The following is a 23,667-nucleotide window of genomic DNA, read 5'->3' as shown; positions in this document are numbered from 1 at the left end:
AGTCAATCCCAATGCCCCCCCAGGCCCCCTCAGTCCATCCCAGTCCCCCCAGTCCATCCCAGTGTCCCCCCAGGCCCCCTCAGTCCATCCCAGTCCCCCCAGTCCATCCCAGTGCCCCCCCCAGGCCCCCTCAGTCCATCCCAGTCCCCCCAGTCCATCCCAGCACCCCCCCAGGCCCCCTCAGTCCATCCCAGTGCCCCCAGTCCATCCCAGTGCCCCCCCAGTCAATCCCAGTGGCCCCCCAGACCCCCCAGTCCATCCCAGTGCTCCCCCAGTCAATCCCAGTGGCCCCCCAGACCCCCCTAGTCCATCCCAGTGCCCCCCCAGTCAATCCCAGTGGCCCCCCAGACCCCCCTAGTCCATCCCAGTGCTCCCCCAGTCAATCCCAGTGGCCCCCCAGACCCCCCTAGTCCATCCCAGTGCTCCCCCAGTCAATCCCAGTGCCCCCCCAGACCCCCCTAGTCCATCCCAGTTCCCCCCTAGAGTCCCCACAGTGGCTCCAGTCTCTCTCAGGACCCTCCCCCAGTCCATCCCAGTTCCCCCAGTTCATCCCAGTGGCCTCCCAGACCCTCCCAGTTCCTCCAGCCCGCCCCAGCCCCCCCCCCCCAGTCTGTTCCAGTGCCCCATTAGGACCCCCCTAGTCCATCCCAGTGCCCCCAGTTCATCCCCGTGCCCTCCCAGAGCCCCCCGGTTCATCCCAGTGCCCCCTCAGGATCCCCCCAGTCCCTCCCAGTCCCCCCCTTAGAACCTCCCCCAGCCCATCCAAGTGCCCCCAGTCCCCCCTCAGGACGACCCCCCCAGTCCATCCCAGTCTCTCCCAGTCCCCCCTTAGGCACCCACCAGTCCATCCCAGTGTCCCCCCCCCACGACACCCTCAGCCCATCTCTGTGCCCCCAGTACCTCCCTGTCCCCCACTCAGAACCCACCCCCAGTGCCCCCAGTTCATCCCAGTCCCCCCTTAGACACCCCCCCCCAGCCCACCCCAGTGCCCCCAGTTCATCCCAGTCCCCCCTTAGACCCCCCCCAGCCCACCCCAGTGCCCCCAGTTCATCCCAGTCGCTCCTCAGGACACCCCCCCCCCATCCCATCCCAATGCCCCCAGTTCATCCCAGTCCCCCCTTAGGAACCCACCGGTCCATCCCAGTGCCCCCACCCCCACCCCCGACACCCTCAGCCCATCCCAGTGCCTCCAGTTCATCCCAGTCCCCCCTTAGACCCCCCCCCCCCCAGCCCACCCCAGTGCCCCCAGTTCATCCCAGTCCCCCCTTAGACCTCCCCCCCCCCATCCCATCCCAATGCCCCCAGTTCATCCCAGTCCCCCCTTAGGCACCCACCGGTCCATCCCAGTGCCCCCCCCCCCCGACACCCTCAGCCCATCCCAGTGCCTCCAGTTCATCCCAGTCCCCCCTTAGACCCCCCCCCAGCCCATCCCAGTGCCCCCAGTCCCTCCCAGTTCCCCCCCCCAGCCCCTCCCGGGGTCGTGATCCCACATCCTGCCCCCGCCCGACCCGGGGAAACGCTCAACAAAGGAGTTTCCTGCTGGGGGGGCCCGGACGCCTGGGTCCCTCCCGGACGCCTGGGTCCCTCCCTGCCAACGGGAGGGGGCCTGGGGGGGGGAGGGGGCCACAGCCGCAGGCCGGCCGCTTTCCCGCTGCCTCAAGTTGCCCAAAGTCGCCCAAACTTTCCCCAAACTTCACCCCTCCCAGACGCCTGGGTCCCTCCAGGAGCCCCCCAAAAGTGGGGGGGGGGTTGGGGCCAGGGTGGGACCCGGACGCCTGGGTCCCCTCGGAGGGGACCTGGGGGGTGGGAGGGGGCAGCCCGGACGCCCGGGTCCCCCCAGCTGTGGGGCACAGGAGAGGGGGCCTGGACGCCTGGGCCCCCCCGCACCGGTGCCGCTATGGGGCTGTGGCTGCTCTGGCTGTGGGTCCCGCTGGGCTTCGCCGAGGAGGGTGAGTGAGGGGGGGTGCGGGAGGGGGGTGTGGGGCCCCGACGCCTGCGTCCCCTCGGGATGGGGGTCCCGAACTCCTGGGTCCCCCTGGGGATGGGGAGGGGGATCAAGGGGTCCCAAATGCCTGGGTCCCCTCGAGATGTGGGTCCCGGACGCCTGGGTCCCCTGGGGACGGGGAGACCAGGACCCCCCCTCCCACCCCGAGGGGACCCAGGTGTCTGGGGCTGGGGGGGGGGTGGGTGTCACCGCAGTATCCCCCCTCGTCACCCCCCCGTGTCCCCCCCCAGAGACGCTGCTCAACACGCGGCTGGAGACGAGTGACCTCAAATGGACCGTGTACCCCCCGGGGGAGGGGCAGGTGAGGGGACGGGGTGGGGGACACGGGGACAGGGGGGACGTGGGGGGACACTGGGGGGATGTGGGGGACACGGGGACAGGGAGAGCGGGGTGTCCCCATCGTCGCTCACCTCCCTGTCCCCCCCCATGTTCCCCATCTGTGTCCTCCCTAATCCCCCCCAATGTCCCCTATGTCCCCCGATCCCTCATGTCCCCCTCCCTCCCCATTCTCCCCCTGTCCCACCGTGTCCCCCATGTCCCCCCCCATCCCCGTGTCCCTTGATGTCCCCCCTGTCCCCCCATCCCCATGTCCCCCTGTCCCCTCTGTCCCCTGTGTTCCCCCTGTCCCCATGCCCTCCCATCCCTAATCTCTCCCCATGTCCCCTAATGTCCCCCCCGTCCCCCATGTCCCCTCCTGTTCCCATGTCCCCTTGTTTCCCCCCTGTCCCCACATCACTGTCCCACCATGTCCCCGTGTCCTGCCTTGTCCCCGTGTCCCCCCATGTCCCACATCCCTTAATGTCCCCCCGTGTCCCCCCCGTTCCCTTTCCCTGTGTCCCCTCACATCCCCCTGTCCCCCCGTCCCCCTGTCCCCATGTCCCCCTATGCCAAATATCCCCCCGTCCCTAATGTCCCCCCTGTCCCCCGTACTCTCCTGTCCCTATGTCCCCCTGTCCCCCCATCCCTAATGTCCCCCCCGTCCCCCATATGTCCCCCTGTCCCCCCATCCCTAATTTCCCCCTGTCCCCCATATGTCCCCCATGTCCCCCCGTCCCCCTGTCCCCATGTCCCCCTATGCCTAATATCCCCCCATCCCTAATGTCCCCCGTGTCCCCCCTATTCTCCTGTCCCTGTGTCCCCCTGTCCCCCCATCCCTAATGTCCCCCCCGTCCCCCATATGTCCCCCTGTCCCCCCATCCCTAATGTCCCCCCATCCCTAATGTCCCCCCCGTGCCCGCGTCCCCCCATGTCCCCCCGTCCCTGCTGTCCCCCCCGTCCCCGCGGTGGCAGTGGGAGGAGCTGAGCGGGCTGGACGAGGAGCGCCAGGCCTCGGTGCGCACCTTCGAGGTCTGCTCGGGGCTGGGCCCCCCCGGCCCCCCCCAGAACAGCTGGCTGCGCTCGGGCTGGGTGCCGCGCCGGGGGGCCACCCACGTCTACGCCGAGCTGCGCTTCACCCTGCTGGCCTGCGACAGCCTGCCCCGCCCGCGCCACGCCCGCCACGCCCGCCGCGGGGACACCCCCGTGGACACCGACACCCCCATGGACACCCCCGGGGATGTCCTTGGGGACATGGACGTCCTCGGGGACGCCCCCAGGGACATCCCCAGGGACGGACCCACCCACCGGGGTGCTCTGGGGGATGGTCCCGGCGGTGAGGATGCCCTTAGCAACGGCCCCGGCAACCGGGATGCTGCTGGAAACGGCCTTGGCAACGACCCTGGCAACCAGGATGCCCTTAGCAACAGCCCTGGCAACCGGGATGCCCTTAGCAATGGCCTTGGAAACGGTCCTGGCAACCGTGATACCCATAGCAACGGCCCCGGCGACCATGGTGCTCTTAGCAAGGGTCTTGGCAACGATCTTGGCAACCACGATGCTCATAGCAACGGCCCTGGCAACCACGATGCCTGTAGCAACAGCCTTGCAAACGGCCCTGGCAACCACGATACCTATGGCAACAGCCCTGGCAACCACATTTCTCCTAGCAACGGCCATAGAAACCAGGATGCTCCTGGCAACGGCCTTGGCAACGACCCTAGAAACCGCGATGCTCCTGGCAACGGCCTTGGAAACGGCCCTGGCAACCACATTTCCCTTAGCGACGGCCCTGGCAACCGTGATGCCCGTAGCGATGGCCCTGGCAACCATGATGCTCTTAGCGACAGCCCTGGCAACCATGATGCTCTTAGCAACAACCTTGGCAACGGCCCTAGAAACCGCGATGGTCCTGGCAACGGCCTTGGAAACGGCCCAGGCAACCACATTTCCCTTAGCGACGGCCCTGGCAACCGCGATGCCCGTAGCGCCGGCCCCTCCCGCCGCCGCCGCAGCCCGTCCCCCCCCCGCCCCTGCAAAGAAACCTTCAACGTCTTCTACCACGAGGCGGACGCCGACACGGCCACGGCCCTGACCCCCCCCTGGATGGAGAACCCCTACGTCAAGGTGGACACGGTGGCGGCCGAGCACCTCTCGCGCCGGGCGGGGGGCGCCGGGGGGGGCCGGCCCTCCGGCCGCGTCAACCGCAAAACCCTGCGCTTGGGGCCCCTGAGCCGCGCCGGGTTTTATCTGGCCTTCCAGGACCTGGGGGCCTGCATGGCCCTGCTCTCCGTCCGCCTCTACTTCCAGCGCTGCCCCGAGGTCACCACGCGCCTGGCCCGCTTCCCGGCCACCGTCCCGCGGGAGCTGGTGGCCCCGGTGGCCGGACAGTGCCTGGAAGGGGCCGTGCCGGCGGGGGCCGGGGCCCCGGTCATGTATTGCCGGGAGGACGGGAGGTGGGCAGAGCCCCCCGCCCAGGGCTGCGTCTGCGGCCCCGGCAGGGAGCCCGATGGGGGGCTGGGGTGTCGCGGTGAGTGATGGGGGGGGGGGGGCGCGTTGGAGCGGCCTGGGGGGGGCTTTGGGGTGGTCCTGAGGGTCTCTGGGGAGGGGTCGGAGCAGCTGGGGGGGCTCTGGGCGTGAGTTGGAGCAGCCTGGGGGGCTCCAGGGGGGTCCTGTGGGGCTCTGAGGGGAAGTTGGAGCATCCAGGGGGGCTCTGGAGGTGTGTCGGAGCAGGCGGGGGGGGACTCTGGGGGGGTCCTGAGGGTCCCTCAGGGTGAGTTGGAGCATCCTGGGGGGCTCCAGGGGGGTCCTGGGGGGCTCTGAGGGGGAGTTGGAGCAGCCTGGAGGGCTCTGGGGGGGTTCTGAGGGCCCTGGGGGGCAGTTGGAGCAGCCGGGGGGGCTCTGGGGGTCCCTGGGGGGATCTGGAGGTGAGTTGGAGCATCCTGGGGGGCTCCGGGGGGGTCCTGAGGGGTGGTTTGGAGCAGCCTGGGGGGCTGTAGAGGGTCCGGGGGGGCTCTAGGGGGGGGTTGGAGCAGTCTGGGGGAGTCTGGGGGTCCCTGGGGGGGAGTTGGAGTGTCATGGGGGGCTCTGGGGGTCCCTGGAGTCTCTGGAGGGGGGTTGGAGCATTTGGGGGGGGGCTCAGGGGGGGTCCTGGGGGGCTTGGAAGGGACCAGGGGGGTCCTTGGGGGGTCTGGGGGGGGGGCTTAGGGTCCCTGGGGGGGGAGTTGGAGCACGCTGGGGGTCGGGGGGAGCACTCGGACGCCTGGGTCCCTTCTGACCCCTCTTCGCCCCCCTCCGCCCCCCAGCCTGCCCTCCCGAAACCTTCAAGGCGGAGGCGGGGGGGGGTCGGTGCGAGCCCTGCCCCCCCCTCAGCCAGGCCCCCTCCCCCGGGGCCACCTCCTGTCCCTGTCGCCCCGGCTTCTACCGGGCCCCCGGCGAGGGACCCGCGCTGCGCTGCTCCGGTCAGCACGGGGGGGCACGGGGGGGGCACGGGGGGCTGGGGACACGGGGGGGCCACGGGGGGAGACATGGCGGGGCATGAGGAGGGTCTGAGAGGGACATGGGGGGGGGCCTGGAGGTGGGGGTGGGGGGCTGTTGGGGATCCGAAGTCCTGGGTCCCTGGGTCTGGGGGGGGGGGGGGGGTGTCCCAGACGTCCAGCTCCTTGGGTGGGGGGCAGATGGGGCCATGGGGGGGCCTGAACTCCCAGATCCGTGGGTCTGGGGGGGGTCTCAGACGCTTGGGTCCGTGGCGGGGCGGGGGCACAGGGGGCCTGGATGCCTGGGTCCGAGGGTGGAGGGCTGTGGGGGGGTCTGGATGCCCGGGTCCATTGTGGGGGGGGGGCACAGGGTGCCTGGGTCTCTGCGTCTGGGGGGGTCCCAGACACCTGGATCCATGGGGGGGGGGCGCAGGGTGCCGGGACGCCTGTGTCCCTGGGTTTGGGGGGGTGTCTCCCACCCCTACGGGTGGTGCCCCCCCCTCACCCCCCATCTTGCCCCCCCCCCAGCCCCCCCCCTCGGCCCCCCGTAGCCTGGTGGCCCGGCTGAACGGCTCGGGGGTACGCCTGGAGTGGAGCACCCCCTTGGACGGGGGGGGACGCCCCGACATCACCTACGCCGTGGGGTGCCGGGCCTGCCCCGAGCGGGCGCCCTGCGGCCCCTGCTCCCGCCTGGCCTTCGTCCCCGCGGCCACCGGCCTCCGCGTCCCCGGCGTCACCGTCACCGGCCTCCGGCCCTACGTCACCTACGGCTTCAGCGTCAGCGCCCGCAACGGCGTCTCCCACCTCAGCCCCCTCCCGGCCCCCGCCCAGGAGCTCAACGTCACCACCACCAAGGACGGTGAGAGGCCGGGGCTGGGGGGGGGACACGCGACCCCCCCACAAACCCGGCTGGGACCCCGAAATCCATCGGGGGGCCCCCAAAATCCATCCTGGGACACCCCCCCCCCCAGGAACTTGATCCGGGACCCCAAAACCTCACCTGGCACCCCAAAACCCATCCTGGGACCATCTCTCGGGCTCCCAAACCCATCCTGGGACCCCGGAAATCCATCCCGGGACCCCAAAACCTGAGCTGGGACCCCCAGAACTTGATCTGGGACCCCAAAACATCACCTGGGACCCCCAAACCCATTGTGGGACCCCCAAACCCATCCTGGGACGCCAAAACTCATCATAGGACCCCAAAATACATCCTGGGACTCCCGAAACTTGATCTGGGACCCCAAAACCTCACCTGGCACCCCCAAAACCCATCCTGGGACCCCGGAAATCCATCCCGGGACCCCAAAAGCCATAACGGGATGTGAAAAATCCATCCTGGGATCCCAAAATCCATCCTGGGACCACCCCTGGGACCCCAAAACCTGAGCTGGGACCCCCAGAACTTGATCTGGGACCCCAAAACGTCACCTGGGACCCCCGAATCCATTGTGGGACCCCCAAACCCATCCTGGGACCCCAAAACTCATCGTAGGACCCCAAAATACATCCTGGGACTCCCAAAACTTGATCTGGGGCCCCAAAACCTGACCTGGGGCCCCTAAACCTGGTCTTAGACCCCCAAAACCTACCCTGGGGCTCCAAACCCACCCTGGGACCCCCCCCCGGGACCCCCCCGGGACCCCTAAATCTGCCTTGGAACCCCCAAAACCTGACCTGAGGCCCCTTGGGATCCCCCGCCCCCCCCCCCCCCCCAGTGCCGCTGCCGGTGTATGACGTGGTCCGGATCGGGGGGTCCCCCACGGGGGTGACGCTGTCGTGGCCGACCCCCCCCCCGGCCCCCCCCCGGGGGTCACGTCCTCGACTACGAGGTCAAATACTACGAGAAGGTGAGGGGGGGGGCATCGGGGGGAGGTTCTGGGGGGTCCCGGGGTCACTGAAGGGCTCCAGGAGGACATTTGGGGGTCCTGGGGGTATTGGGGAGCTCACAGGGGCATCGGGGGGGGGGTCCCAAGGGACAAGGGGGGGACCTGGGGGGCATCTGGGGGTGCTGAGGGGTCCTAGAGGCTGCTGGGGGGGGCTTCTGGGGGATATTTGGGGGGAGCTGGGGGGCATTGGGGGTCTCGGAGGGGACCCAAGGGACACTGGGGAGTCCTTGAGAGGCACTGGGGGTCCCTGGGGGGCATTGGGGGGGCCCTGAGGGCATCTGGGGGGTATTGGGGGTCCCTGGGGGGCATTGGGGGGGCCCTGAGGGGCATCTGGGGGGTATTGGGGGTCCCTGGGAGGGACTGGGGGGGCCCTGAAGGGTACTGGGGGGGCCTGGTGCTACTGGGGGGGCTCTGGGGGTTTTGGGGGGTCCCTGAGGGGGTATCGGGGGGTGCTGGGGCGGGGGGGGGCGTCTGACTCCTGTAGGTGGGGGGCGGCGAGGGCCCCCCCATGTTCCTGAAGGTGCCGGCGCCGCGGGCGGAGCTGGGGGGGCTGCGCCGGGGGGGGCCTCTACGGGGTGCGGGTCCGGGCCCGCTCCGAGGCCGGGTACGGGGACTTCGGCCCCGAGACCGCCGTCACCACCCAGGGCGCCGGTGAGCTCCCCCCCGAGCCCCCCCCCACCCCAAAGCCCCTCCTTACCACCCCCCCGGGACCCCCCAACACACCTGCACCCCCCAATGCCCCCCCAGCCTCCCCCGGGGCCCCCCAACCCACCCCAAAACCCCCTGGGACCCCCCAAGACCCACCCCAGACCCCCTCCAACTCCCCCCCCCGCGACCCCCCTGATCCCCTGGGACCCCCTCGGGAACCCCCCCAACCCCTTTGGGACCCCCGTAACACCCCCGGGAGCCCCCCCTGTGCCCCCCCCAATCCCTTTGGGACCCTGGGGGACCCCCATAACCCCCCTGAGAGCTCCCCTGGGACCCCCCCAACCCCTTGGGACCCCTTTGGGACCCCCACAACCCCCCCTTGGGACCTTCCCGACCCTTTGGGACCCTGGGGGCCCCCCCGGCCTCCCCGGCCCCCCGGCACTGACGGGTGCCTGCAGAGGGGTCGCGGGGGGAGCACGGGGGGCTGGTGGCAGGGGCGGCCGCCCTGGGGGGGCTCCTGGTGCTGGCGCTGCTGGCGGGGACCCTGCTCTGCTTCAGGTGAGGGGGGGGCTGGGGGGGGCGCGGGGGGGGTCCGGGGTGTCCCTGGGGGGGGGGCAGGGGTCTGGAAGGGAGTCCCTGGGGGGGGCTCTGGGGGTCCCGGGGGGGCTCAGGGTGGGAATTGGAGCATCCTGGGCGTCCCTGGGGGGGGGTTCTGAGGTCCCCAGGGGGGCTCTGGGGGTCCTGGGGGTCCCTGGGATCTCAGGGTGAGACGGGGGGGGGGGACCTGGGGGGGGGGTTCTGGGGGGTTCCTGGGGGGCTGGGGGGGGTCCCTGGGGTCTCAGGGTGGGTCAGGGGGGGCCTGGGGTATTTGGGGGCATCGGGGGGGTCCCGGGGGGGTCCTTGGGGACCCTGGGGGGTCTCAGGGGGCTGCAATCCCCCTCTCACCATGTTCCCCCCCCCCCGGCAGGCGCCACAGCCACCGGCACAAGGAGGACGCGGATCGGCACGGCCACCACGGTGAGGGTCACCCGGGGTCACCCAGTGTCCCTGACCTCGGGGTGACAGTGTCACGGGGTCACCCGGTGTCCCCACGTCCCCCTGGTGACGGTGACGGTGGCACTGTCCCCGTGTCCCCCTGCCCCTGGGGTGTTTGGTGACGGTGACGGTGGCACTGTCCCCGTGTCCCCCTGCCCCTGGGGTGACGGTGACGGTGACGGTGGGCACTGTCCCCGTGTCCCCCTGCTCCTGGGGTGTTGGTGACGGTGACGGTGACGGTGGCACTGTCCCCGTGTCGCTGGTGGCAGGCGGGAAGCTGTACATCGACCCCCTGACCTACGAGGACCCCGGGGTGGCCCTGAGGGACTTCGCCCAGGAGATCGACGTCGCCTGCGTCAAGATCGAGGAGGTCATCGGGGCAGGTGACAGCCCCCGGCCCAGCCGTGTCCCCAGTGGTGGCCCTGCTCTTTTTCCCATTGATGTCCCCGGTGATGTCCCCAATGATGTCCCCATCCCTGTCCCCATCCATGTCCCCAGTGATGTCCCAAATGTCCCCCCTTCTGTCCCCAGGGGAGTTCGGGGAGGTGGGGGGGGGCTCTGGGGGGCTCTCCCTGTCCCACGATGTCCCCAATGTCCCCTCTGTCCCCAGGGGAGTTCGGGGAGGTGTGCAGGGGCTCTGGGGGGCTGTCCCTGTCCCACGTTGTCCCCCATGTCCCCGTGTCCCTCTGTCCCCAGGGGAGTTCAGGGAGGTGTGTGGGGGACTCTGGGGGGCTGTCCCTGTCCCACGATGTCCCCAATGTCCCCGTGTCCCCCCTGTCCCCAGGGGAGTTTGGGGAGGTGTGGGGGGGGCTCTGGGGGGCTGTCCCTGTCCCACGTTGTCCCCCATGTCCCCGTGTCCCCTCTGTCCCCAGGGGAGTTCAGGGAGGTGTGTGGGGGACTCTGGGGGGCTGTCCCTGTCCCACGATGTCCCCAATGTCCCCGTGTCCCCTCTGTCCCCAGGGGAGTTCAGGGAGGTGTGGGGGGGCTCTGGGGGGCTGTCCCTGTCCCACGATGTCCCCCATGTCCCCGTGTCCCCTCTGTCCCCAGGGGAGTTCGGGGAGGTGTGGGGGGGCTCTGGGGGGCTCTCCCTGTCCCACGATGTCCCCAATGTCCCCTCTGTCCCCAGGACGTTTGGGGAGGTGTGCGGGTGCTCTGGGGGGCTGTCCCTGTCCCACGATGTCCCCCATGTCCCCGTGTCCCCTCTGTCCCCAGGGGAGTTCAGGGAGGTGTGTGGGGGACTCTGGGGGGCTCTCCCTGTCCCACGATGTCCCCCATGTCCCCGTGTCCCCTCTGTCCCCAGGGGAGTTCGGGGAGGTGTGCCGGGGCCGGCTGGCGCTGCCGGGGCGCCCCGAGTCGCCGGTGGCGGTGAAGACGCTGAAGGGGGGCGCGGGGGAGCGGCAGCGCCGGGATTTCCTGGGGGAGGCCGCCCGCATGGGGCAGTTCGCCCACCCCAACGTGGTGCGGCTGCGGGGGGTGGTGACGGCCAGCGCCCCCGCCATGATCCTCACCGAGTTCATGGAGAACGGCGCCCTCGACGCCTTCCTGCGGGTACGGGGACGCGGGGACAGTGGGGGACGCGGGGGGACACGGGGACATTGCGGGGGATGTGGGAACATGGGGAGACACGGGGGACACCGAGGACGTGGGGGGGATGTAGGGGACATGGGGGGACGTGGGATATGGGGTCACAGGGGACATGGGGGACACACAAGAGGTGGGGGGGGATATGGGGGACACGGGACGTCCGGGACACGGGGGAAGTGGGGACATTGGGGACGCTTGGGATACAGGGGGACGTGGGGGGACACTTGGGATATGGGTGACATGGGAGATAAGAGGGACATGGAGGACGTGGGGGACACATGAGACATGGGGGACACGAGGAGATGGTGGGGGACGCTTGGGATATGGGGCACGTGGAGGACATGGTGGGGGACACTTGGAACGTGGGTGACATGGGGGACACGTGGGGTATGGGGGACACACGGTGACACAGCAGACGGGGGCCACCAGCAGCGTGTCCGAGGTCACCACCACGAGGTGACCGTGTCCCCGCAGGGCCGGGTGGGGACGCTGGGCCCGCTGCAGCTGGTGGCCATGCTGCGGGGCATCGCGGCCGGCATGCGGTACCTGGCCGAGACCGGCTTCGTCCACCGCGACCTGGCCGCCCGCAACATCCTGGTGGACGCCCAGCTGGTCTGCAAGGTCTCCGACTTCGGGCTGTCCCGCGCCCTGGAGGAGGAGAGCTCGGCCGACCCCACCTACACCAGCTCCCTGGTGAGGAGGGCACCCCCCCGGGGGGCGGGGGCTGGCTGCACGCCTGGGCCCTCTGCGGGGATGGGGTCTCACCGGGGTTGGGGTGTCTTCGGAATTGGGGTCTCACCAGGGTTGGGGTCTCTCAAGGGTTGAAGTCTCTCAGGGGCTGGGGTCTCTCCAGGGTTGGGGTCTCTCCAGGGCTGGGGTCTCTCCAGGGTTGGAGTCTCACCAAAGTTGGGGTCCCATCAGGAATGGGGTCCCACCAGGGTTGGGGTCTCTCTAGAATTGGGCTCTCACCAGGGTTGGGGTCTCTCAAGGGTTGAAGTCTCTCAGGGGCTGGGGTCCCACCAGGGTTGGGGTGTCTCCAGGGTTGAGGTATTTCCAGAGTTGGAGTCCCTCTGGAATTGGGATCTCACCCGGGTTGGGGTCTCGCGGGGGTTGAGGTTTCTCAGGGGTTGGAGTGCCTCAAGCGTTGGGGTCCCACCAAAGTTGGGGTCTCTCCAGAGTTGGGGTCCCACCAGGGTCGGGGTTCTCCAGGTGCCAGATCTCTCCAGGGCTGGGGTCCCTCCGGGGTTTGGGGCCTCAGACACACCTGGGTCCCACCAGGGCCGGGGTCTCGATAGGGTCGGGGTCCCCCCAGGACCGAGGTTCTCCAGGCTCTCAGTAGGGTTGGGCGCCCTGGAGGATTTGGGGTCCCTCCAGGGTTGGGGTCCCTGGGGAGGGGGGTTCCTGGGGTGGGGGGTCGCCCGTCTGCCTGGGTCACCCGCCGGCACCCGGTGGCAGGGGGGGAAGATCCCCATCCGGTGGACGGCGCCGGAGGCCATCGCCTTCCGCAAGTTCACTTCGGCCAGCGACGCCTGGAGCTACGGCATCGTCATGTGGGAGGTGATGTCCTTCGGGGAGCGACCCTACTGGGACATGTCCAACCAGGACGTGAGTCGCCCTGGGGTCCCGGGGGGGCGGGGAAGGAGGGGGGGGTGGGGGGGGCGCACCCGGATGCCGGGGTCCCCAGGGGATGGGGGGCAAGGGGGGCACCCGGACACCTGGGTCCCCCTCGGGGTGGGAGGTCCTATGGGTGGAGGGTCCCCAGGACTCCTGGGTCCCATGGTGGACGGGGGGGTGGGGGGCAGAGCTACCGGGTTGGGGGGTTGGGAACCAGGTGTCTGGGCCCCCCAAGTGTGGGGAGAGGCATTTGGAGCCTCCTCAGGAGCAGCTGGGGGCGATCAGGGGTAATTAGGGCTAATTGGGGGTAATCAGCCCCCAGCTGCTGCGCCCGCACGCCGGGGTCCCTGGTAGGTCAGGGGGTCACCGGCAATCCTGGGACCCCCCCCCCGGGAACCTGGGACCCCGGGAGCGGGCTCGGGGGGGCCCGGACGTCTGGGTCCTCTATGGGGCAGGGGCTTTGCTGGGTCCCCCATGGGGCAGGGGGTCCCCTGGATGCCTGTGTCCCCAGAAGGGGGGGTCGGAGGCCCCAGACGCCTGGGTTGTCCCCCACCCCGGACCACCCGCGTCTCCTGACCCCCATGTCCCGTGTCCCCCCCCCTCTTCCCAAGGTGATCAACGCCATCGAGCAGGATTACCGGCTGCCGCCGCCCCCCCCGCTGCCCCACGGCGCTGCACCGCCTGATGCTGGACTGCTGGCAGCGCGACCGCAACGCCCGGCCCCGCTTCCCCGACATCGTCAGCGCCCTCGACCGCCTCATCCGCCACCCCGCCACCCTCCGCGTCACCGCCCCTGACACCCACCGGTGCGCGGGGCCGGGGGGCACGGACGCCTGGGCTCATGGGTGGGGGGTCCCAGGACGCCTGAGTCTATGGGTGTGGGGTCCCAGGATGCCTGAGTCTATGGGTGGGGGGTCCCAGGAGCCTGGGTCCATGGGTGGGGGGGTCCCAGGGTGCCTGGGTCTATGGGTGGGGGGTCCCAGAAGCCTGGGTCCATGGGTGGGGGGGGTCCCAGGGTGCCTGGGTCTATGGGTGGGGGGTCCCAGGAGCTTGGGTCTATGGGTGGGGGGTCCCAGGGTGCCTGGGTCTATGGGTGGGGGGTCCCAGGAGCCTGGGTCTATGGGTGCAGGGGTCCCAGAAGCCTGGGTCCTTGGGTGGTGGGGGTCCCAGGGTGCCTGGGTCCGTGGGTGGGGGGTCCCAGGAGCCTGGGTCTATGGGTGGGGGGTCCCAGGGTGCCTGGGTCCATGGGTGGGGGGTCCCAGGAGCCTGGGTCCATGGGTGGGGGGGTCACAGGGTGCCTGGGTCCGTGGGTCGGGGGTCTCCTGGACACCTGGGTCCCCTTGGGGCAGGGCGTTATGGGGTGCCGTGGGGCTGAGCCAGTCCCTGGTCCCCCCGCAGGCCGTCCCCGCCCCGGCTGGCGCAGCCCGGCCCCCCCGGCCCCCCCGGGCCCCCCTTCGCCTCGGTGGGCGAGTGGCTGCGCACCCTCCAGCTGGGCCGATACGAGGAGACCTTCAGCAGCGCCGGCGTCACCAGCCTGGAGCTGCTGCCGCGGCTGCGCAGCGAGTACGGGGGGAGACGGGGGGACACGGGGGGACACGGGGGCGCGGGGGCACCTGGGGACATGTGGGGACGCAGGGGGACAAGGGGGCGTAGGGGGACAGGGGGACATGGAGGGACATGGGGACGTGGGGGGCACAGGGTGACGCCGGGATGGGGGGGGCATGGGGGCATAGGGGGATATGGGGACATGATGAAATAGGGGGACACGGGGACGGAGGGGACATGGAGGCGTAGGGGAGATACAGGGACATGGGGGGAGACGGGGATATGGGGGGACAAAGGAACGTGGAGGGGGATACAGGGACATGGGGGGACATGAGGGGACATGGGGGGCCGGGGGGACGTGGGGACATGTGAGGACATGGGGGACACAGGGACATTGGGGGGGATACAGGGACGTGGGGGGACATGAGGGTACATGTGGGGACATGGGGGGACATGGGAACGAGGGGCATACGGGGGACATGGGGGGACATGGGGGATGGGGGACACAGGGGGGTGTTGGGGACATGGGGACACAGGGGGGTCATCAGGGGACATGGGGGGACACGGGGAAATGAGGGGACATGGGGACAGGGGACATCTGGGGAGATGGAGGGATGTGGAACGTGGGGGGACGTGGGACCTTGGGGGACGCGAGGGACATGAGGGGGGCAGAGGGACACACGGGGGACGTGGGGCCACGGCGGTGACCCCCGTTGTCCCCCGCAGGGACCTGCTGCGCATGGGGGTGACGCTGGCCGGCCACCAGCAGCGGATCCTCGACAGCGCCCAGAGCCTGCAGAGCCCCCCCAAGGGAGACCCCCACTTCTGAGCCCACCCCCCCCGCCCCCGGCCCCGGCCCTGCCAAGATGGCCGCCAGGGCACCACGGACCCGCTCAGAGGGGCTGGGCCCTGGGTGAGTCACCAAGATGGCCGCCAAGCCAAGATGGACACCCCGAGATGGACGTCGAGTCGAGATGGCCGCCAAGCCAAGATGGCCGCCAAGCCAAGATGGCCACCCCAAGATGGCTGCCAAACCAAGATGGCTGCCCCAAGATGGCTGCCAAGCCAAGATGGCCGCCCCAAGATGGCTGCCAAGCCAAGATGGCCACCCCAAGATGGCTGCCAAACCAAGATGGCTGCCCCAAGATGGCTGCCAAGCCAAGATGGCCGCCCCAAGATGGCCGCCAAACCAAGATGGCCGCCACAAGATGGCCGCCCTGCGCCCTGCCCTGTGATACCAAAGCGTGACTTTGCCCCATGATGTCACTGTGACATCACCGGCGCCGCCGACGTCGTCGCTTGCTGCCCGGGGACTCCAGGTTGGTGATGTCACGGGGCGGTGGGCGGGGCCTGGCGTGTGATGTCACGCCCCCGGCGCGCCTGTGATGTCACCACTCGCAACCTCATTGGCCCCTCCCCGGTGATGTCATAAGGGCCCTGATGATGTCGCAGCTCCTTGGCCCCGCCCTTTCTGTTGATCCGGAGTGGGCGGGGTCAGGGAAGCCACGCCCAGGGGTGACGCTCGGGTGGGCGTGGCCCGGATGGGCGTGGTATGGGTGGGCGGGGCCACAAGTGGGCGTGGTCTCGGTGGGCGGGGCCCTCCCGGGGGGTTTATTGTGCTCCTTCGGGGCAGGTTTTCCCCAAATTCTGTTATTTATGGCCCGAAGTCGCAGCCAATAAAACGCGGCGACGGCGGCTCCCCCGCGCCCCGCCCGCCGTATGCAAATGAGGGGGCGGGGCCAGCCCGGGGCGTCCTCGATGTCCCCGGCGTCCCCAAGGCCACCACGGTCCCCGGCATCACCAAGGGCCGCCGTGATCCTGGGTGTCACCATGGTCCCCAAGGCCACCACGGTCCCAGCTGTCCCCATGGTCCCCAAGGGCCACTGCAACCCCAGGTGTCCCCAAGGCCACCATGGTCCCAGGTGTCCCCATGGTCCCAGCTGTCCCCGTTGTCCCTGAGGGCCACCACAACCCCAGCTGTCCCCAAGGTCCCCAAGGCCACCACGGTCCCAGCTGTCCCCAAGGTCCCCAAGGGCCACCACAACCCCAGGTGTCCCCAAGACCACCATGATCCCAGGTGTTCCCACAGTCCCAGGTGTCACCAAGGGCCACCATGATCCTGGGTGTCACCATGGTCCCCAAGGCCACCACGGTCCCAGGTGTCCTCATGGTCCCCGTTGTCCCCAAGGCCACCACGGTCCCAGGTGTCCCCATGGTCCCCATAGTCCCAGGTGTCCCCATAGTCCCAGGTGTCCCCCTTGTCCCCAAGGGCACCACGGTCCCTGGTGTCCCCACGGTCTCCAATGTCCCCGTTGTCCCCACGGTCTCCAGTGTCCCCAGAGCCACCAAGGTCCCAGATGTCCCCCCGGTCCCCCATGTCCCCCCGCCCCCAGATGTCCCCGCGGTCCCAGGCGTCCCCGGCCAGGGCCCCGGCCGTCCCCTGCAGGGTCCAGGTCAGCAGGGCCAGGCGCAGGCGGAGGTGGCGGGTGTCCCCCCGCGTCCCCCAGCCCTGTCCCCTCCCCAGCTGGGCCGCCAGCGCCGGCAGCGTGTGGCCCCCCCGGCCCAGCAGCACGTGGCGGAAGGGGGTGACCAGGGGGGACACGAAAGGGGACAGGAGCGAGGCCTCCGCCTGGGGACAGGGATGGGGACAGGGACGGGGACACCGTCAGTGGGGTGGGGACAGGGATGGGGACAGGGACGTGGTCAATGGGGACAGGGATGGGGACAGGGACGGGGACACCGTCAGTGGGGTGGGGACAGGGATGGGGACAGGGACGGGGACACCGTCAGTGGGATGGGGATGGGGACAGGGACAGGGACACTGTCAGTGGGGTGGGGACAGGGATGGGGACACGGATGTGGTCAATGGGGACAGGGATGGGGACAGGGACGGGGACACCGTCGGTGGATGGGGATGGGGACAGGGACAGGGACACTGTCAGTGGGGTGGGGGGACAGGGATGGGGACAGGGATGGGGACAGGGACGTGGTCAATGGGGACAGGGATGGGGACAGGGACGAGGACACCGTCAGTGGGGTGGGGACAGGGATGGGGACAGGGACGTGGTCAATGGGGACAGGGATGGGGACAGGGACGGGGACACCGTCAGTGGGGTGGGGACAGGGATGGGGACAGGGACGTGGTCAATGGGGACAGGGACAGGGACGGGGACACCGTCAGTGGGATGGGGATGGGGACAGGGACAGGGACACTGTCAGTGGGGTGGGGACAGGGATGGGGACAGGGACAGGGACGTGGTCAATGGGGACAGGGACGGGGACAGGGACATGGTCAATGGGGATAAAGACCGGGACAGGGACGGGGACACCATCAGTGGGATGGGGACAGGGATGGGGATGGGGACAGGGACGTGGTCAATGGGGACAGGGACAAGGGTGGGGACACCATCAGTGGGGACAGGACAGGGACGGGGACACGGTCAATGGGATGGGGACAGGGACGGGGTTGGGGACGTGGTCAACGGGGACAGGGACGGTGACGGGGTGACAGTGATGATGACACGGCCATGATGCGGGCGTCGAGGGGACAGGGTGGGTGTCAGGGTGTCAGGGTGACAGGGTGGCAGGGTGGGTGACAGGGTGGCAGGGTGACAGGGTGACAGGGTGACAGGGTGGGTGACAGGGTGACAGGGTGACAGGGTGTCAGGGTGACAGGGTGACAGGGTGACAGGGTGACAGGGCGGCAGGGTGACAGGGTGGCAGGGTGACAGTGTGGCAGGGTGGGTGACAGGGTGGCAGGGTGGCAGGGTGACAGGGTGTCAGGGTGTCAGGGTGACAGGATGGCAGGGTGGGTGGCAGGGTGGCAGGGTGACAGGGTGGGTGACAGGGTGACAGGGTGTCAGGGTGTCAGGGTGACAGGATGGCAGGGTGGGTGGCAGGGTGACAGGGTGACAGGGTGACAGGGTGGGTGACAGGGTGACAGGGTGTCAGGGTGACAGGATGGCAGGGTGGGTGACAGGGTGCCAGGGTGACAGGGTGACAGGGTGACAGGGTGGGTGACAGGGTGTCAGGGTGACAGGGTGACAGGGCGGCAGGGTGACAGGGTGGCAGGGTGACAGTGTGGCAGGGTGGGTGACAGGGTGACAGGGTGACAGGGTGGGTGACAGGGTGACAGGGTGGCAGGGTGACAGGGTGGGTGACAGGGTGGCAGGGTGACAGGGTGGCAGGGTGTCAGGGTGACAGGGTGGCAGGGTGACAGGATGGCAGGGTGACAGGGTGACAGGGTGGGTGGCAGGGTGGCAGGGTGACAGGGTGGGTGGCAGGGTGGCAGGGTGTCAGGGTGACAGGGTGTCAGGGTGACAGGGTGGCAGGGTGGGTGACAGGGTGGGTGACAGGGTGGGTGTCAGGGTGTCAGGGTGACAGGGTGACAGGGTGGCAGGGTGGGTGACAGGGTGGGTGACAGGGTGACAGGGTGACAGGATGGCAGGGTGGGTGACAGGGTGACAGGGTGACAGGGTGGCAGGATGGCAGGGTGGGTGACAGGGTGGCAGGGTGTCAGGGTGACAGGATGGCAGGGTGGGTGACAGGGTGGCAGGGTGGCAGGGTGACAGGGTGGCAGGGTGTCAGGGTGGCAGGGTGACAGGGTGTCAGGGTGTCAGGGTGGCAGGGTGACAGGGTGACAGGGTGGGTGACAGGGTGTCAGGGTGACAGGGTGGCAGGGTGGCAGGGTGACAGGGTGGCGGTGCCACTCACGGCCATGATGCGGGTGTTGAAGCCGCGGTTGAGCCGCTCGTTGGTGCCGTCGGAGCCGGCCATTTCCCGGCGCAGCCTCTCGGCCGCTCGCACGACGTCCCCGCGGGCCGAGGACAGGGACTGCAGGGACAGCCCTCGGCCCTGGGGACAGCGGGGGCGTTGGGGACACCGCGGGGACGGCCCCAGCGCCACACTGGGCTCTACTGGGCTGTACTGGGCTGTACTGGGCTGTACTGGTCTGACCTGGAGGGGCGCCAGGCGCCGCAGCAGCGCATCCCCCAGGGCGCCGGGGTCCAGGGGCAGCCCCAGTGTCCCCCAGTGTCCCCCGATACCCTCCCAGTGCCCTCCCAGTGCCACGCTGGTCTATACTGGGCTATACTGGTCTATACTGGTCCATACTGGTCTGACCTGGAGGGGCGCCAGGCGCCGCAGCAGCGCGTCCCCCAGGGCACCAGGGTCCAGGGGCAGCCCCAGTGTCCCCCAGTGTCCCCCGATACCCTCCCAGTGCCCTCCCAGTGCCACGCTGGTCTATACTGGGCTATACTGGTCTACACTGGTCTATACTGGTTCATACTGGTCTGACCTGGAGGGGTTCCAGGCGCCGCAGCAGCGCGTCCCCCAGGGCACCAGGGTCCAGGGGCAGCCCCAGGGTCCCCCAGTGTCCCCCGATACCCTCCCAGTGCCCTCCCAGTGCCACGCTGGTCTATACTGGGCTATACTGGTCTACACTGGTCTATACTGGTTCATACTGGTCTGACCTGGAGGGGTTCCAGGCGCCGCAGCAGCGCGTCCCCCAGGGCACCAGGGTCCAGGGGCAGCCCCAGGGTCCCCCAGTGTCCCCCGATACCCTCCCAGTGCCCTCCCAGTGCCACACTGGTCTATACTGGGCTATACTGGTCCATACTGGTCCATACTGGTCTGACCTGGAGGGGCGCCAGGCGCCGCAGCAGCGCGTCCCCCAGGGCGCCGGGGTCGAGGGGCAGCCGGGCGTCGTGGCCCAGGCGCAGCAGGAGGTGGGCGGCCACCGCGGCCACCGCTCGGGCCACCGCCGGCAGCCGCCCCCGCAGCCGCCCCTGCAGCCGCCCCAGCGTGTCCTCGCGTGTCCCCAGCGCCGCCCGCGACCACCCCCCCGGCGCCTGCGGGGACACGGCGGGGGGGGGGGACATGGTGACGGGGACAAGGGGACACGGGGACGCGGTTGGTGACGGGGACAAGGGGACGCAGAGGGGACGTGGGGACACGTGGGGGGGGACATGGAGACACGGTCATTGAGGGGGACAAGGGGACACGGAGGGGACGTGGGGAGACGAGGGGGGGCATGGGGTGCACGCGGTCATGGGGACACGGAGGGCCGTGGGGACAGGGACTCAGGGGGACACGGGGACACGCGGGGACATGGTCGGTCACGGGGACACGGAGGGCCGTGGCCTGCGGTGGGGGCACCGGGGGGGGGACATGGGGACGATTCACAGGGACACGGGGGTGACACGGGGACACTTGGGACCACCCGTGGGGGACGTGGGGGTGGCCAGTGCTGGGGACGTGATCCATGATGGGGACACGGGGGCGGGGGGGGGGGGGGGGACACGGGGGTGACGGGGACGCTGGGGGTGACACGGGGACCCCCCACCTCGTCGAAGCCGAGCTCCAGGGCCGGGACGCCGGCGGCGGCCGTGAAGGGGAAGGCGCCGCTTTCGGGGGGCAGCGGCCGGATCCTGGGGGGGGGGGTCCCAGGCGTCGAGGGGTGGGGGGGGGGGGGGGATGGGACACGAGCCCTCCCCTCCCCCCACCCCCCCCCCCCAACGCCCCTCCCCCACCCCCCCGGGGGGGGGACCCAGGGGTTTGGGGAACCCCTTCCCTCCCCCTCCCCCAAGGGGGGGATCCCGCCGTTCGGCCCCGACCCCCCGACCCCCCCCCCCCCAACATCCCCGCTCCTCCCCCACCCCGGACCCCCCCCCTCCTCCCCGGACCCCCCCCCCGGCGCTCACACGTCACTCTCCCAGCCCCGCCCCGGCCGCGTCACCGCCTCCAAGAGGCTTTTCCCGCCCTCGTTGGGGCTCTCCACCTGGGGGGGGGGGGAGGGGTGATGAGCCGGGGGGGGGGGGGAGCGGGGGGGGGGGACGTCACGTGACACGACACCCCTCCCCCACCCCACCCCCCCGGCCCCTCCCCCCACCTGGCCCAGGGCGCTCTCCAGGAGGTTGACCAGCATCGGGCTGGTTTTGGCCACAAAACGGTCGTCACCTGGTGGGGGGAGGGGCGTCAGGTGATCCCAGGTGGCCGGGGGGGGGGAGGGGGGAGGGGGGGGGGAGGGGGGGGAGGGGACATCCCCTGCCCCCGTCCTGGGGTGGGGGAGGGGCTCACCCAGCACGGCCTGGTCCAGGCTGATGTAGGCGGCGGCTTTGGTGTGGAGGAGGTCGGGGTAACCCTGGGGGGGTCACGGGGGGACACGGTCAGTGATGGGGACATGGGGGGGACACGGGGACACGTGGGGACACGGGGGGACACGGGGGGGACATGGGGACACGGGGACACGGTGACAGGTACACGAGGGGACACGGGGGGACACGGTCAGTGATGGGGACATGGGGGGGACACGGGGGGGACATGGGGACACGGGGGGACATGGGGGGGGACATGGGGACACGGGGACACACGGGGACACAGTGACAGGTACACAAGGGGACACGGGGGGACACGGTCAGTGATGGGGACACGGGGGGACACGAGGATATGGGGGGACACAGCAACACGGGGACACGGGGGGGACATGGGGGACACATGGGGACACAGGGACACAGTTGGTCACGGGGACATGGGGGACACGGGGGGACGTGGGGACATGGGGGGGGGGGGGACATGGGGACACGTGGGGGGGACACGGGGACACCCCGCCCTGGGGACTGACCTCCAGCCACTCGGTGGCCCCCAAGTGCCCGAACTCGCCCCCGTCCCAGCTGACGAAGAGCAGCGTCCGGCGGAGCTGGAACCCTGCGGGGGGCGGGGCCGGGGTCACGGGGGGGTCACGGGGGGGTCACGGGGGGTCACGGGGGGGTCACGGGGGTCGGGGGGGGGTCACGGGGGGCCAGGGGGGACCCAGCATCCAGAGGGTCACAGGGGCCGGGGGGGGTCACACGGGGCTGGGGGGGGTGATGGGGGGGGGGGGGGGTCAGAGGCATCCAGGGGCCCAAACCCCGCCCTTTTCCCACCCCAATGCCCCGCCCCCCCGGCCCCGCCCCCTCTGGCCCCGCCCTCCGGCCCCGCCCTCACCGTCCCGCCCAATGGCGGCGAAGAGCCGGGCCAGCTCCAGCAGGAGGGCGGTGCCCACCCCCGAGGCCGCCGCCCCCGGCCCCAGCGAATCGCGCTGCGCCCCCACGATGACGTAACAGTCTGCGAGGGGGCGGGGTCAGCCAGGCTCCGCCCCCCCAGCCCCGCCCCAGCCCCACCCCATCAAACCACACCCCCCTTTAGCCACACCCACCCGAGCCCCGCCCTTCAACCACACCCAGCTTGGCCACACCCCCAAAAGGCCACACCCCCGGGGTTGATCCCACCCCCTCTTTGCCCCACCCCCTTTGGCCCCGCCCCTTCGGCCACACCCCCAACCCAGTTCCCACCCGACCACGCCCCACGGTTGGCCACGCCCCCAAACCACGCCCCCAAACAAACCACGCCCCCAAACAAACCACGCCCCCCCGGCTTTTCCCTATGGAGCCCCCCCCCCTCCCCCCAGGCTTGTCCCTCCCCCTCCCCGGCCCCACCCTCCCTGCAGCCCCTCCCCTCGCGGCCACGCCCACAAAGGCCACGCCCCTGACCGGGCTCCAGCCGCCCCTCCAGGGCCCCGAAGACGCTGGTGAGGGTCCCGGGCGCCGTCCCCGGGGCCACGCTGAGCCGCAGCCGCCGCCCCCCCGCGCCCGGCCGGTACCGCAGCCCCCGGGAGGGGGGGGGGACCCCAGTGGGGGGGGGGCCTGAGGAGCCCCCAACACCCTGCGGGGAAGGACCCGGGCGTCCGGGGGGGGACCCGGGCACGGGATTCCCCCCCCCCCCCCCCCCCCAATCCCCTCCCCAGGGACCCAGGAATTTGGGGGCACCCGAGTGTCCGGGGGGGGGGCGGGGGAGACACCCACGAATTTGAGGGGGTCCCCGGAGTTCGGGGGGGGGGCCCAGGTGTCCGGGGCGCAGCAGCTGGGCCCCTCCCGGGGGCTGATGACCCCTAATTAGCCCTAATTGCCCTCAGCTGCTCCTAATGAGGCTCCAACGGCCTCTGCCCCACCTGGGCTCCCTCCGCCCCCCCCGCTCCCCCCCCCCCCATCCTCCCTCAGGGACCCGGGGGTCTGGGGGTGTCAGAGGAAGCCCCCCCTTCTCCCCCCCCCCCCCCCCACGCAGGGACCCAGGCGTTTTGGCTGGGGGGGGGGAACCCATGGGGAGGTCCCAGGAGTCCGGCGGGGGGGTCCCGGGGGGGTCCCGGGGGGGCCGGGGCGGGTCCCCCGTGGGCGCGGGGGGGTCGGTACCGCAGGAGGCGGGCGGCGGTGTTGGCGCTGAGGGGGTGGACGGGGATGGGGGGCACCCCCGGGGGGCGGCGGGGGGGGGCCCGGTCGGTGAAGGAGGGGAACCCCCGGCTGTAGGGGTCCCCCGCACCCTCCTGCACCTGCGGGGAGCGCTCAGAGACGGGGACCCCCCCCCCAACCCCCCCCCCAGCACCCCCAAATCCCCCCCAAGGCCCCCCATCCACCCCCAGCACCCCCCAAAATGCCCCCAGATCCCCCCCCCAAATCCCCCCCTAGGCCCCCCCCCATCCACCCCAGCACCCCAAATTCCCTCCCAGCGCCCCCCAAGGCCCCTC

At 70.7% G+C, this 23,667-nt stretch overlaps 2 protein-coding genes across 2 annotated transcripts; one reads left to right on the top strand and one right to left on the bottom strand.

Moving 5' to 3' along the window:
* Positions 1–1,534: 1,534 nt before the first annotated feature.
* LOC134509634 (ephrin type-B receptor 4-like) lies at positions 1,535–15,623 on the top strand. The gene is given in 19 exon segments (XM_063322210.1): positions 1,535–1,949; positions 2,236–2,306; positions 3,296–4,850; positions 5,626–5,781; positions 6,326–6,655; positions 7,515–7,594; positions 7,596–7,646; positions 8,170–8,253; positions 8,255–8,336; positions 8,792–8,891; positions 9,301–9,350; positions 9,638–9,751; positions 10,669–10,916; positions 11,427–11,645; positions 12,408–12,557; positions 13,178–13,225; positions 13,227–13,372; positions 13,965–14,129; positions 14,838–15,623. Coding segments are annotated over 19 exon segments (3,804 nt in total). The 5' UTR covers positions 1,535–1,897; the 3' UTR covers positions 14,941–15,623.
* Positions 15,624–16,002: 379 nt separating this feature from the next.
* On the bottom strand, positions 16,003–23,485 carry LOC134509636 (transferrin receptor protein 2-like; the record flags this gene model as incomplete). The annotated part of the gene is made up of 11 exons (XM_063322215.1): positions 16,003–16,740; positions 18,825–18,965; positions 19,748–19,960; positions 20,455–20,539; positions 20,813–20,889; positions 21,001–21,068; positions 21,189–21,252; positions 21,733–21,815; positions 22,095–22,214; positions 22,640–22,811; positions 23,336–23,485. Coding segments are annotated over 11 exons (1,704 nt in total), but the record flags the coding sequence as incomplete, so codon positions are not given.
* Positions 23,486–23,667: the final 182 nt, after the last annotated feature.

This window comes from Chroicocephalus ridibundus, unplaced genomic scaffold (genome assembly GCF_963924245.1).
Source record: "Chroicocephalus ridibundus unplaced genomic scaffold, bChrRid1.1 SCAFFOLD_580, whole genome shotgun sequence".
In the NCBI taxonomy this organism is placed as follows: domain Eukaryota; kingdom Metazoa; phylum Chordata; class Aves; order Charadriiformes; family Laridae; genus Chroicocephalus; species Chroicocephalus ridibundus.
The sequence above is the reverse complement of the archived record's forward strand: the minus strand, read 5'-3'. Positions and strand labels throughout refer to the sequence as shown.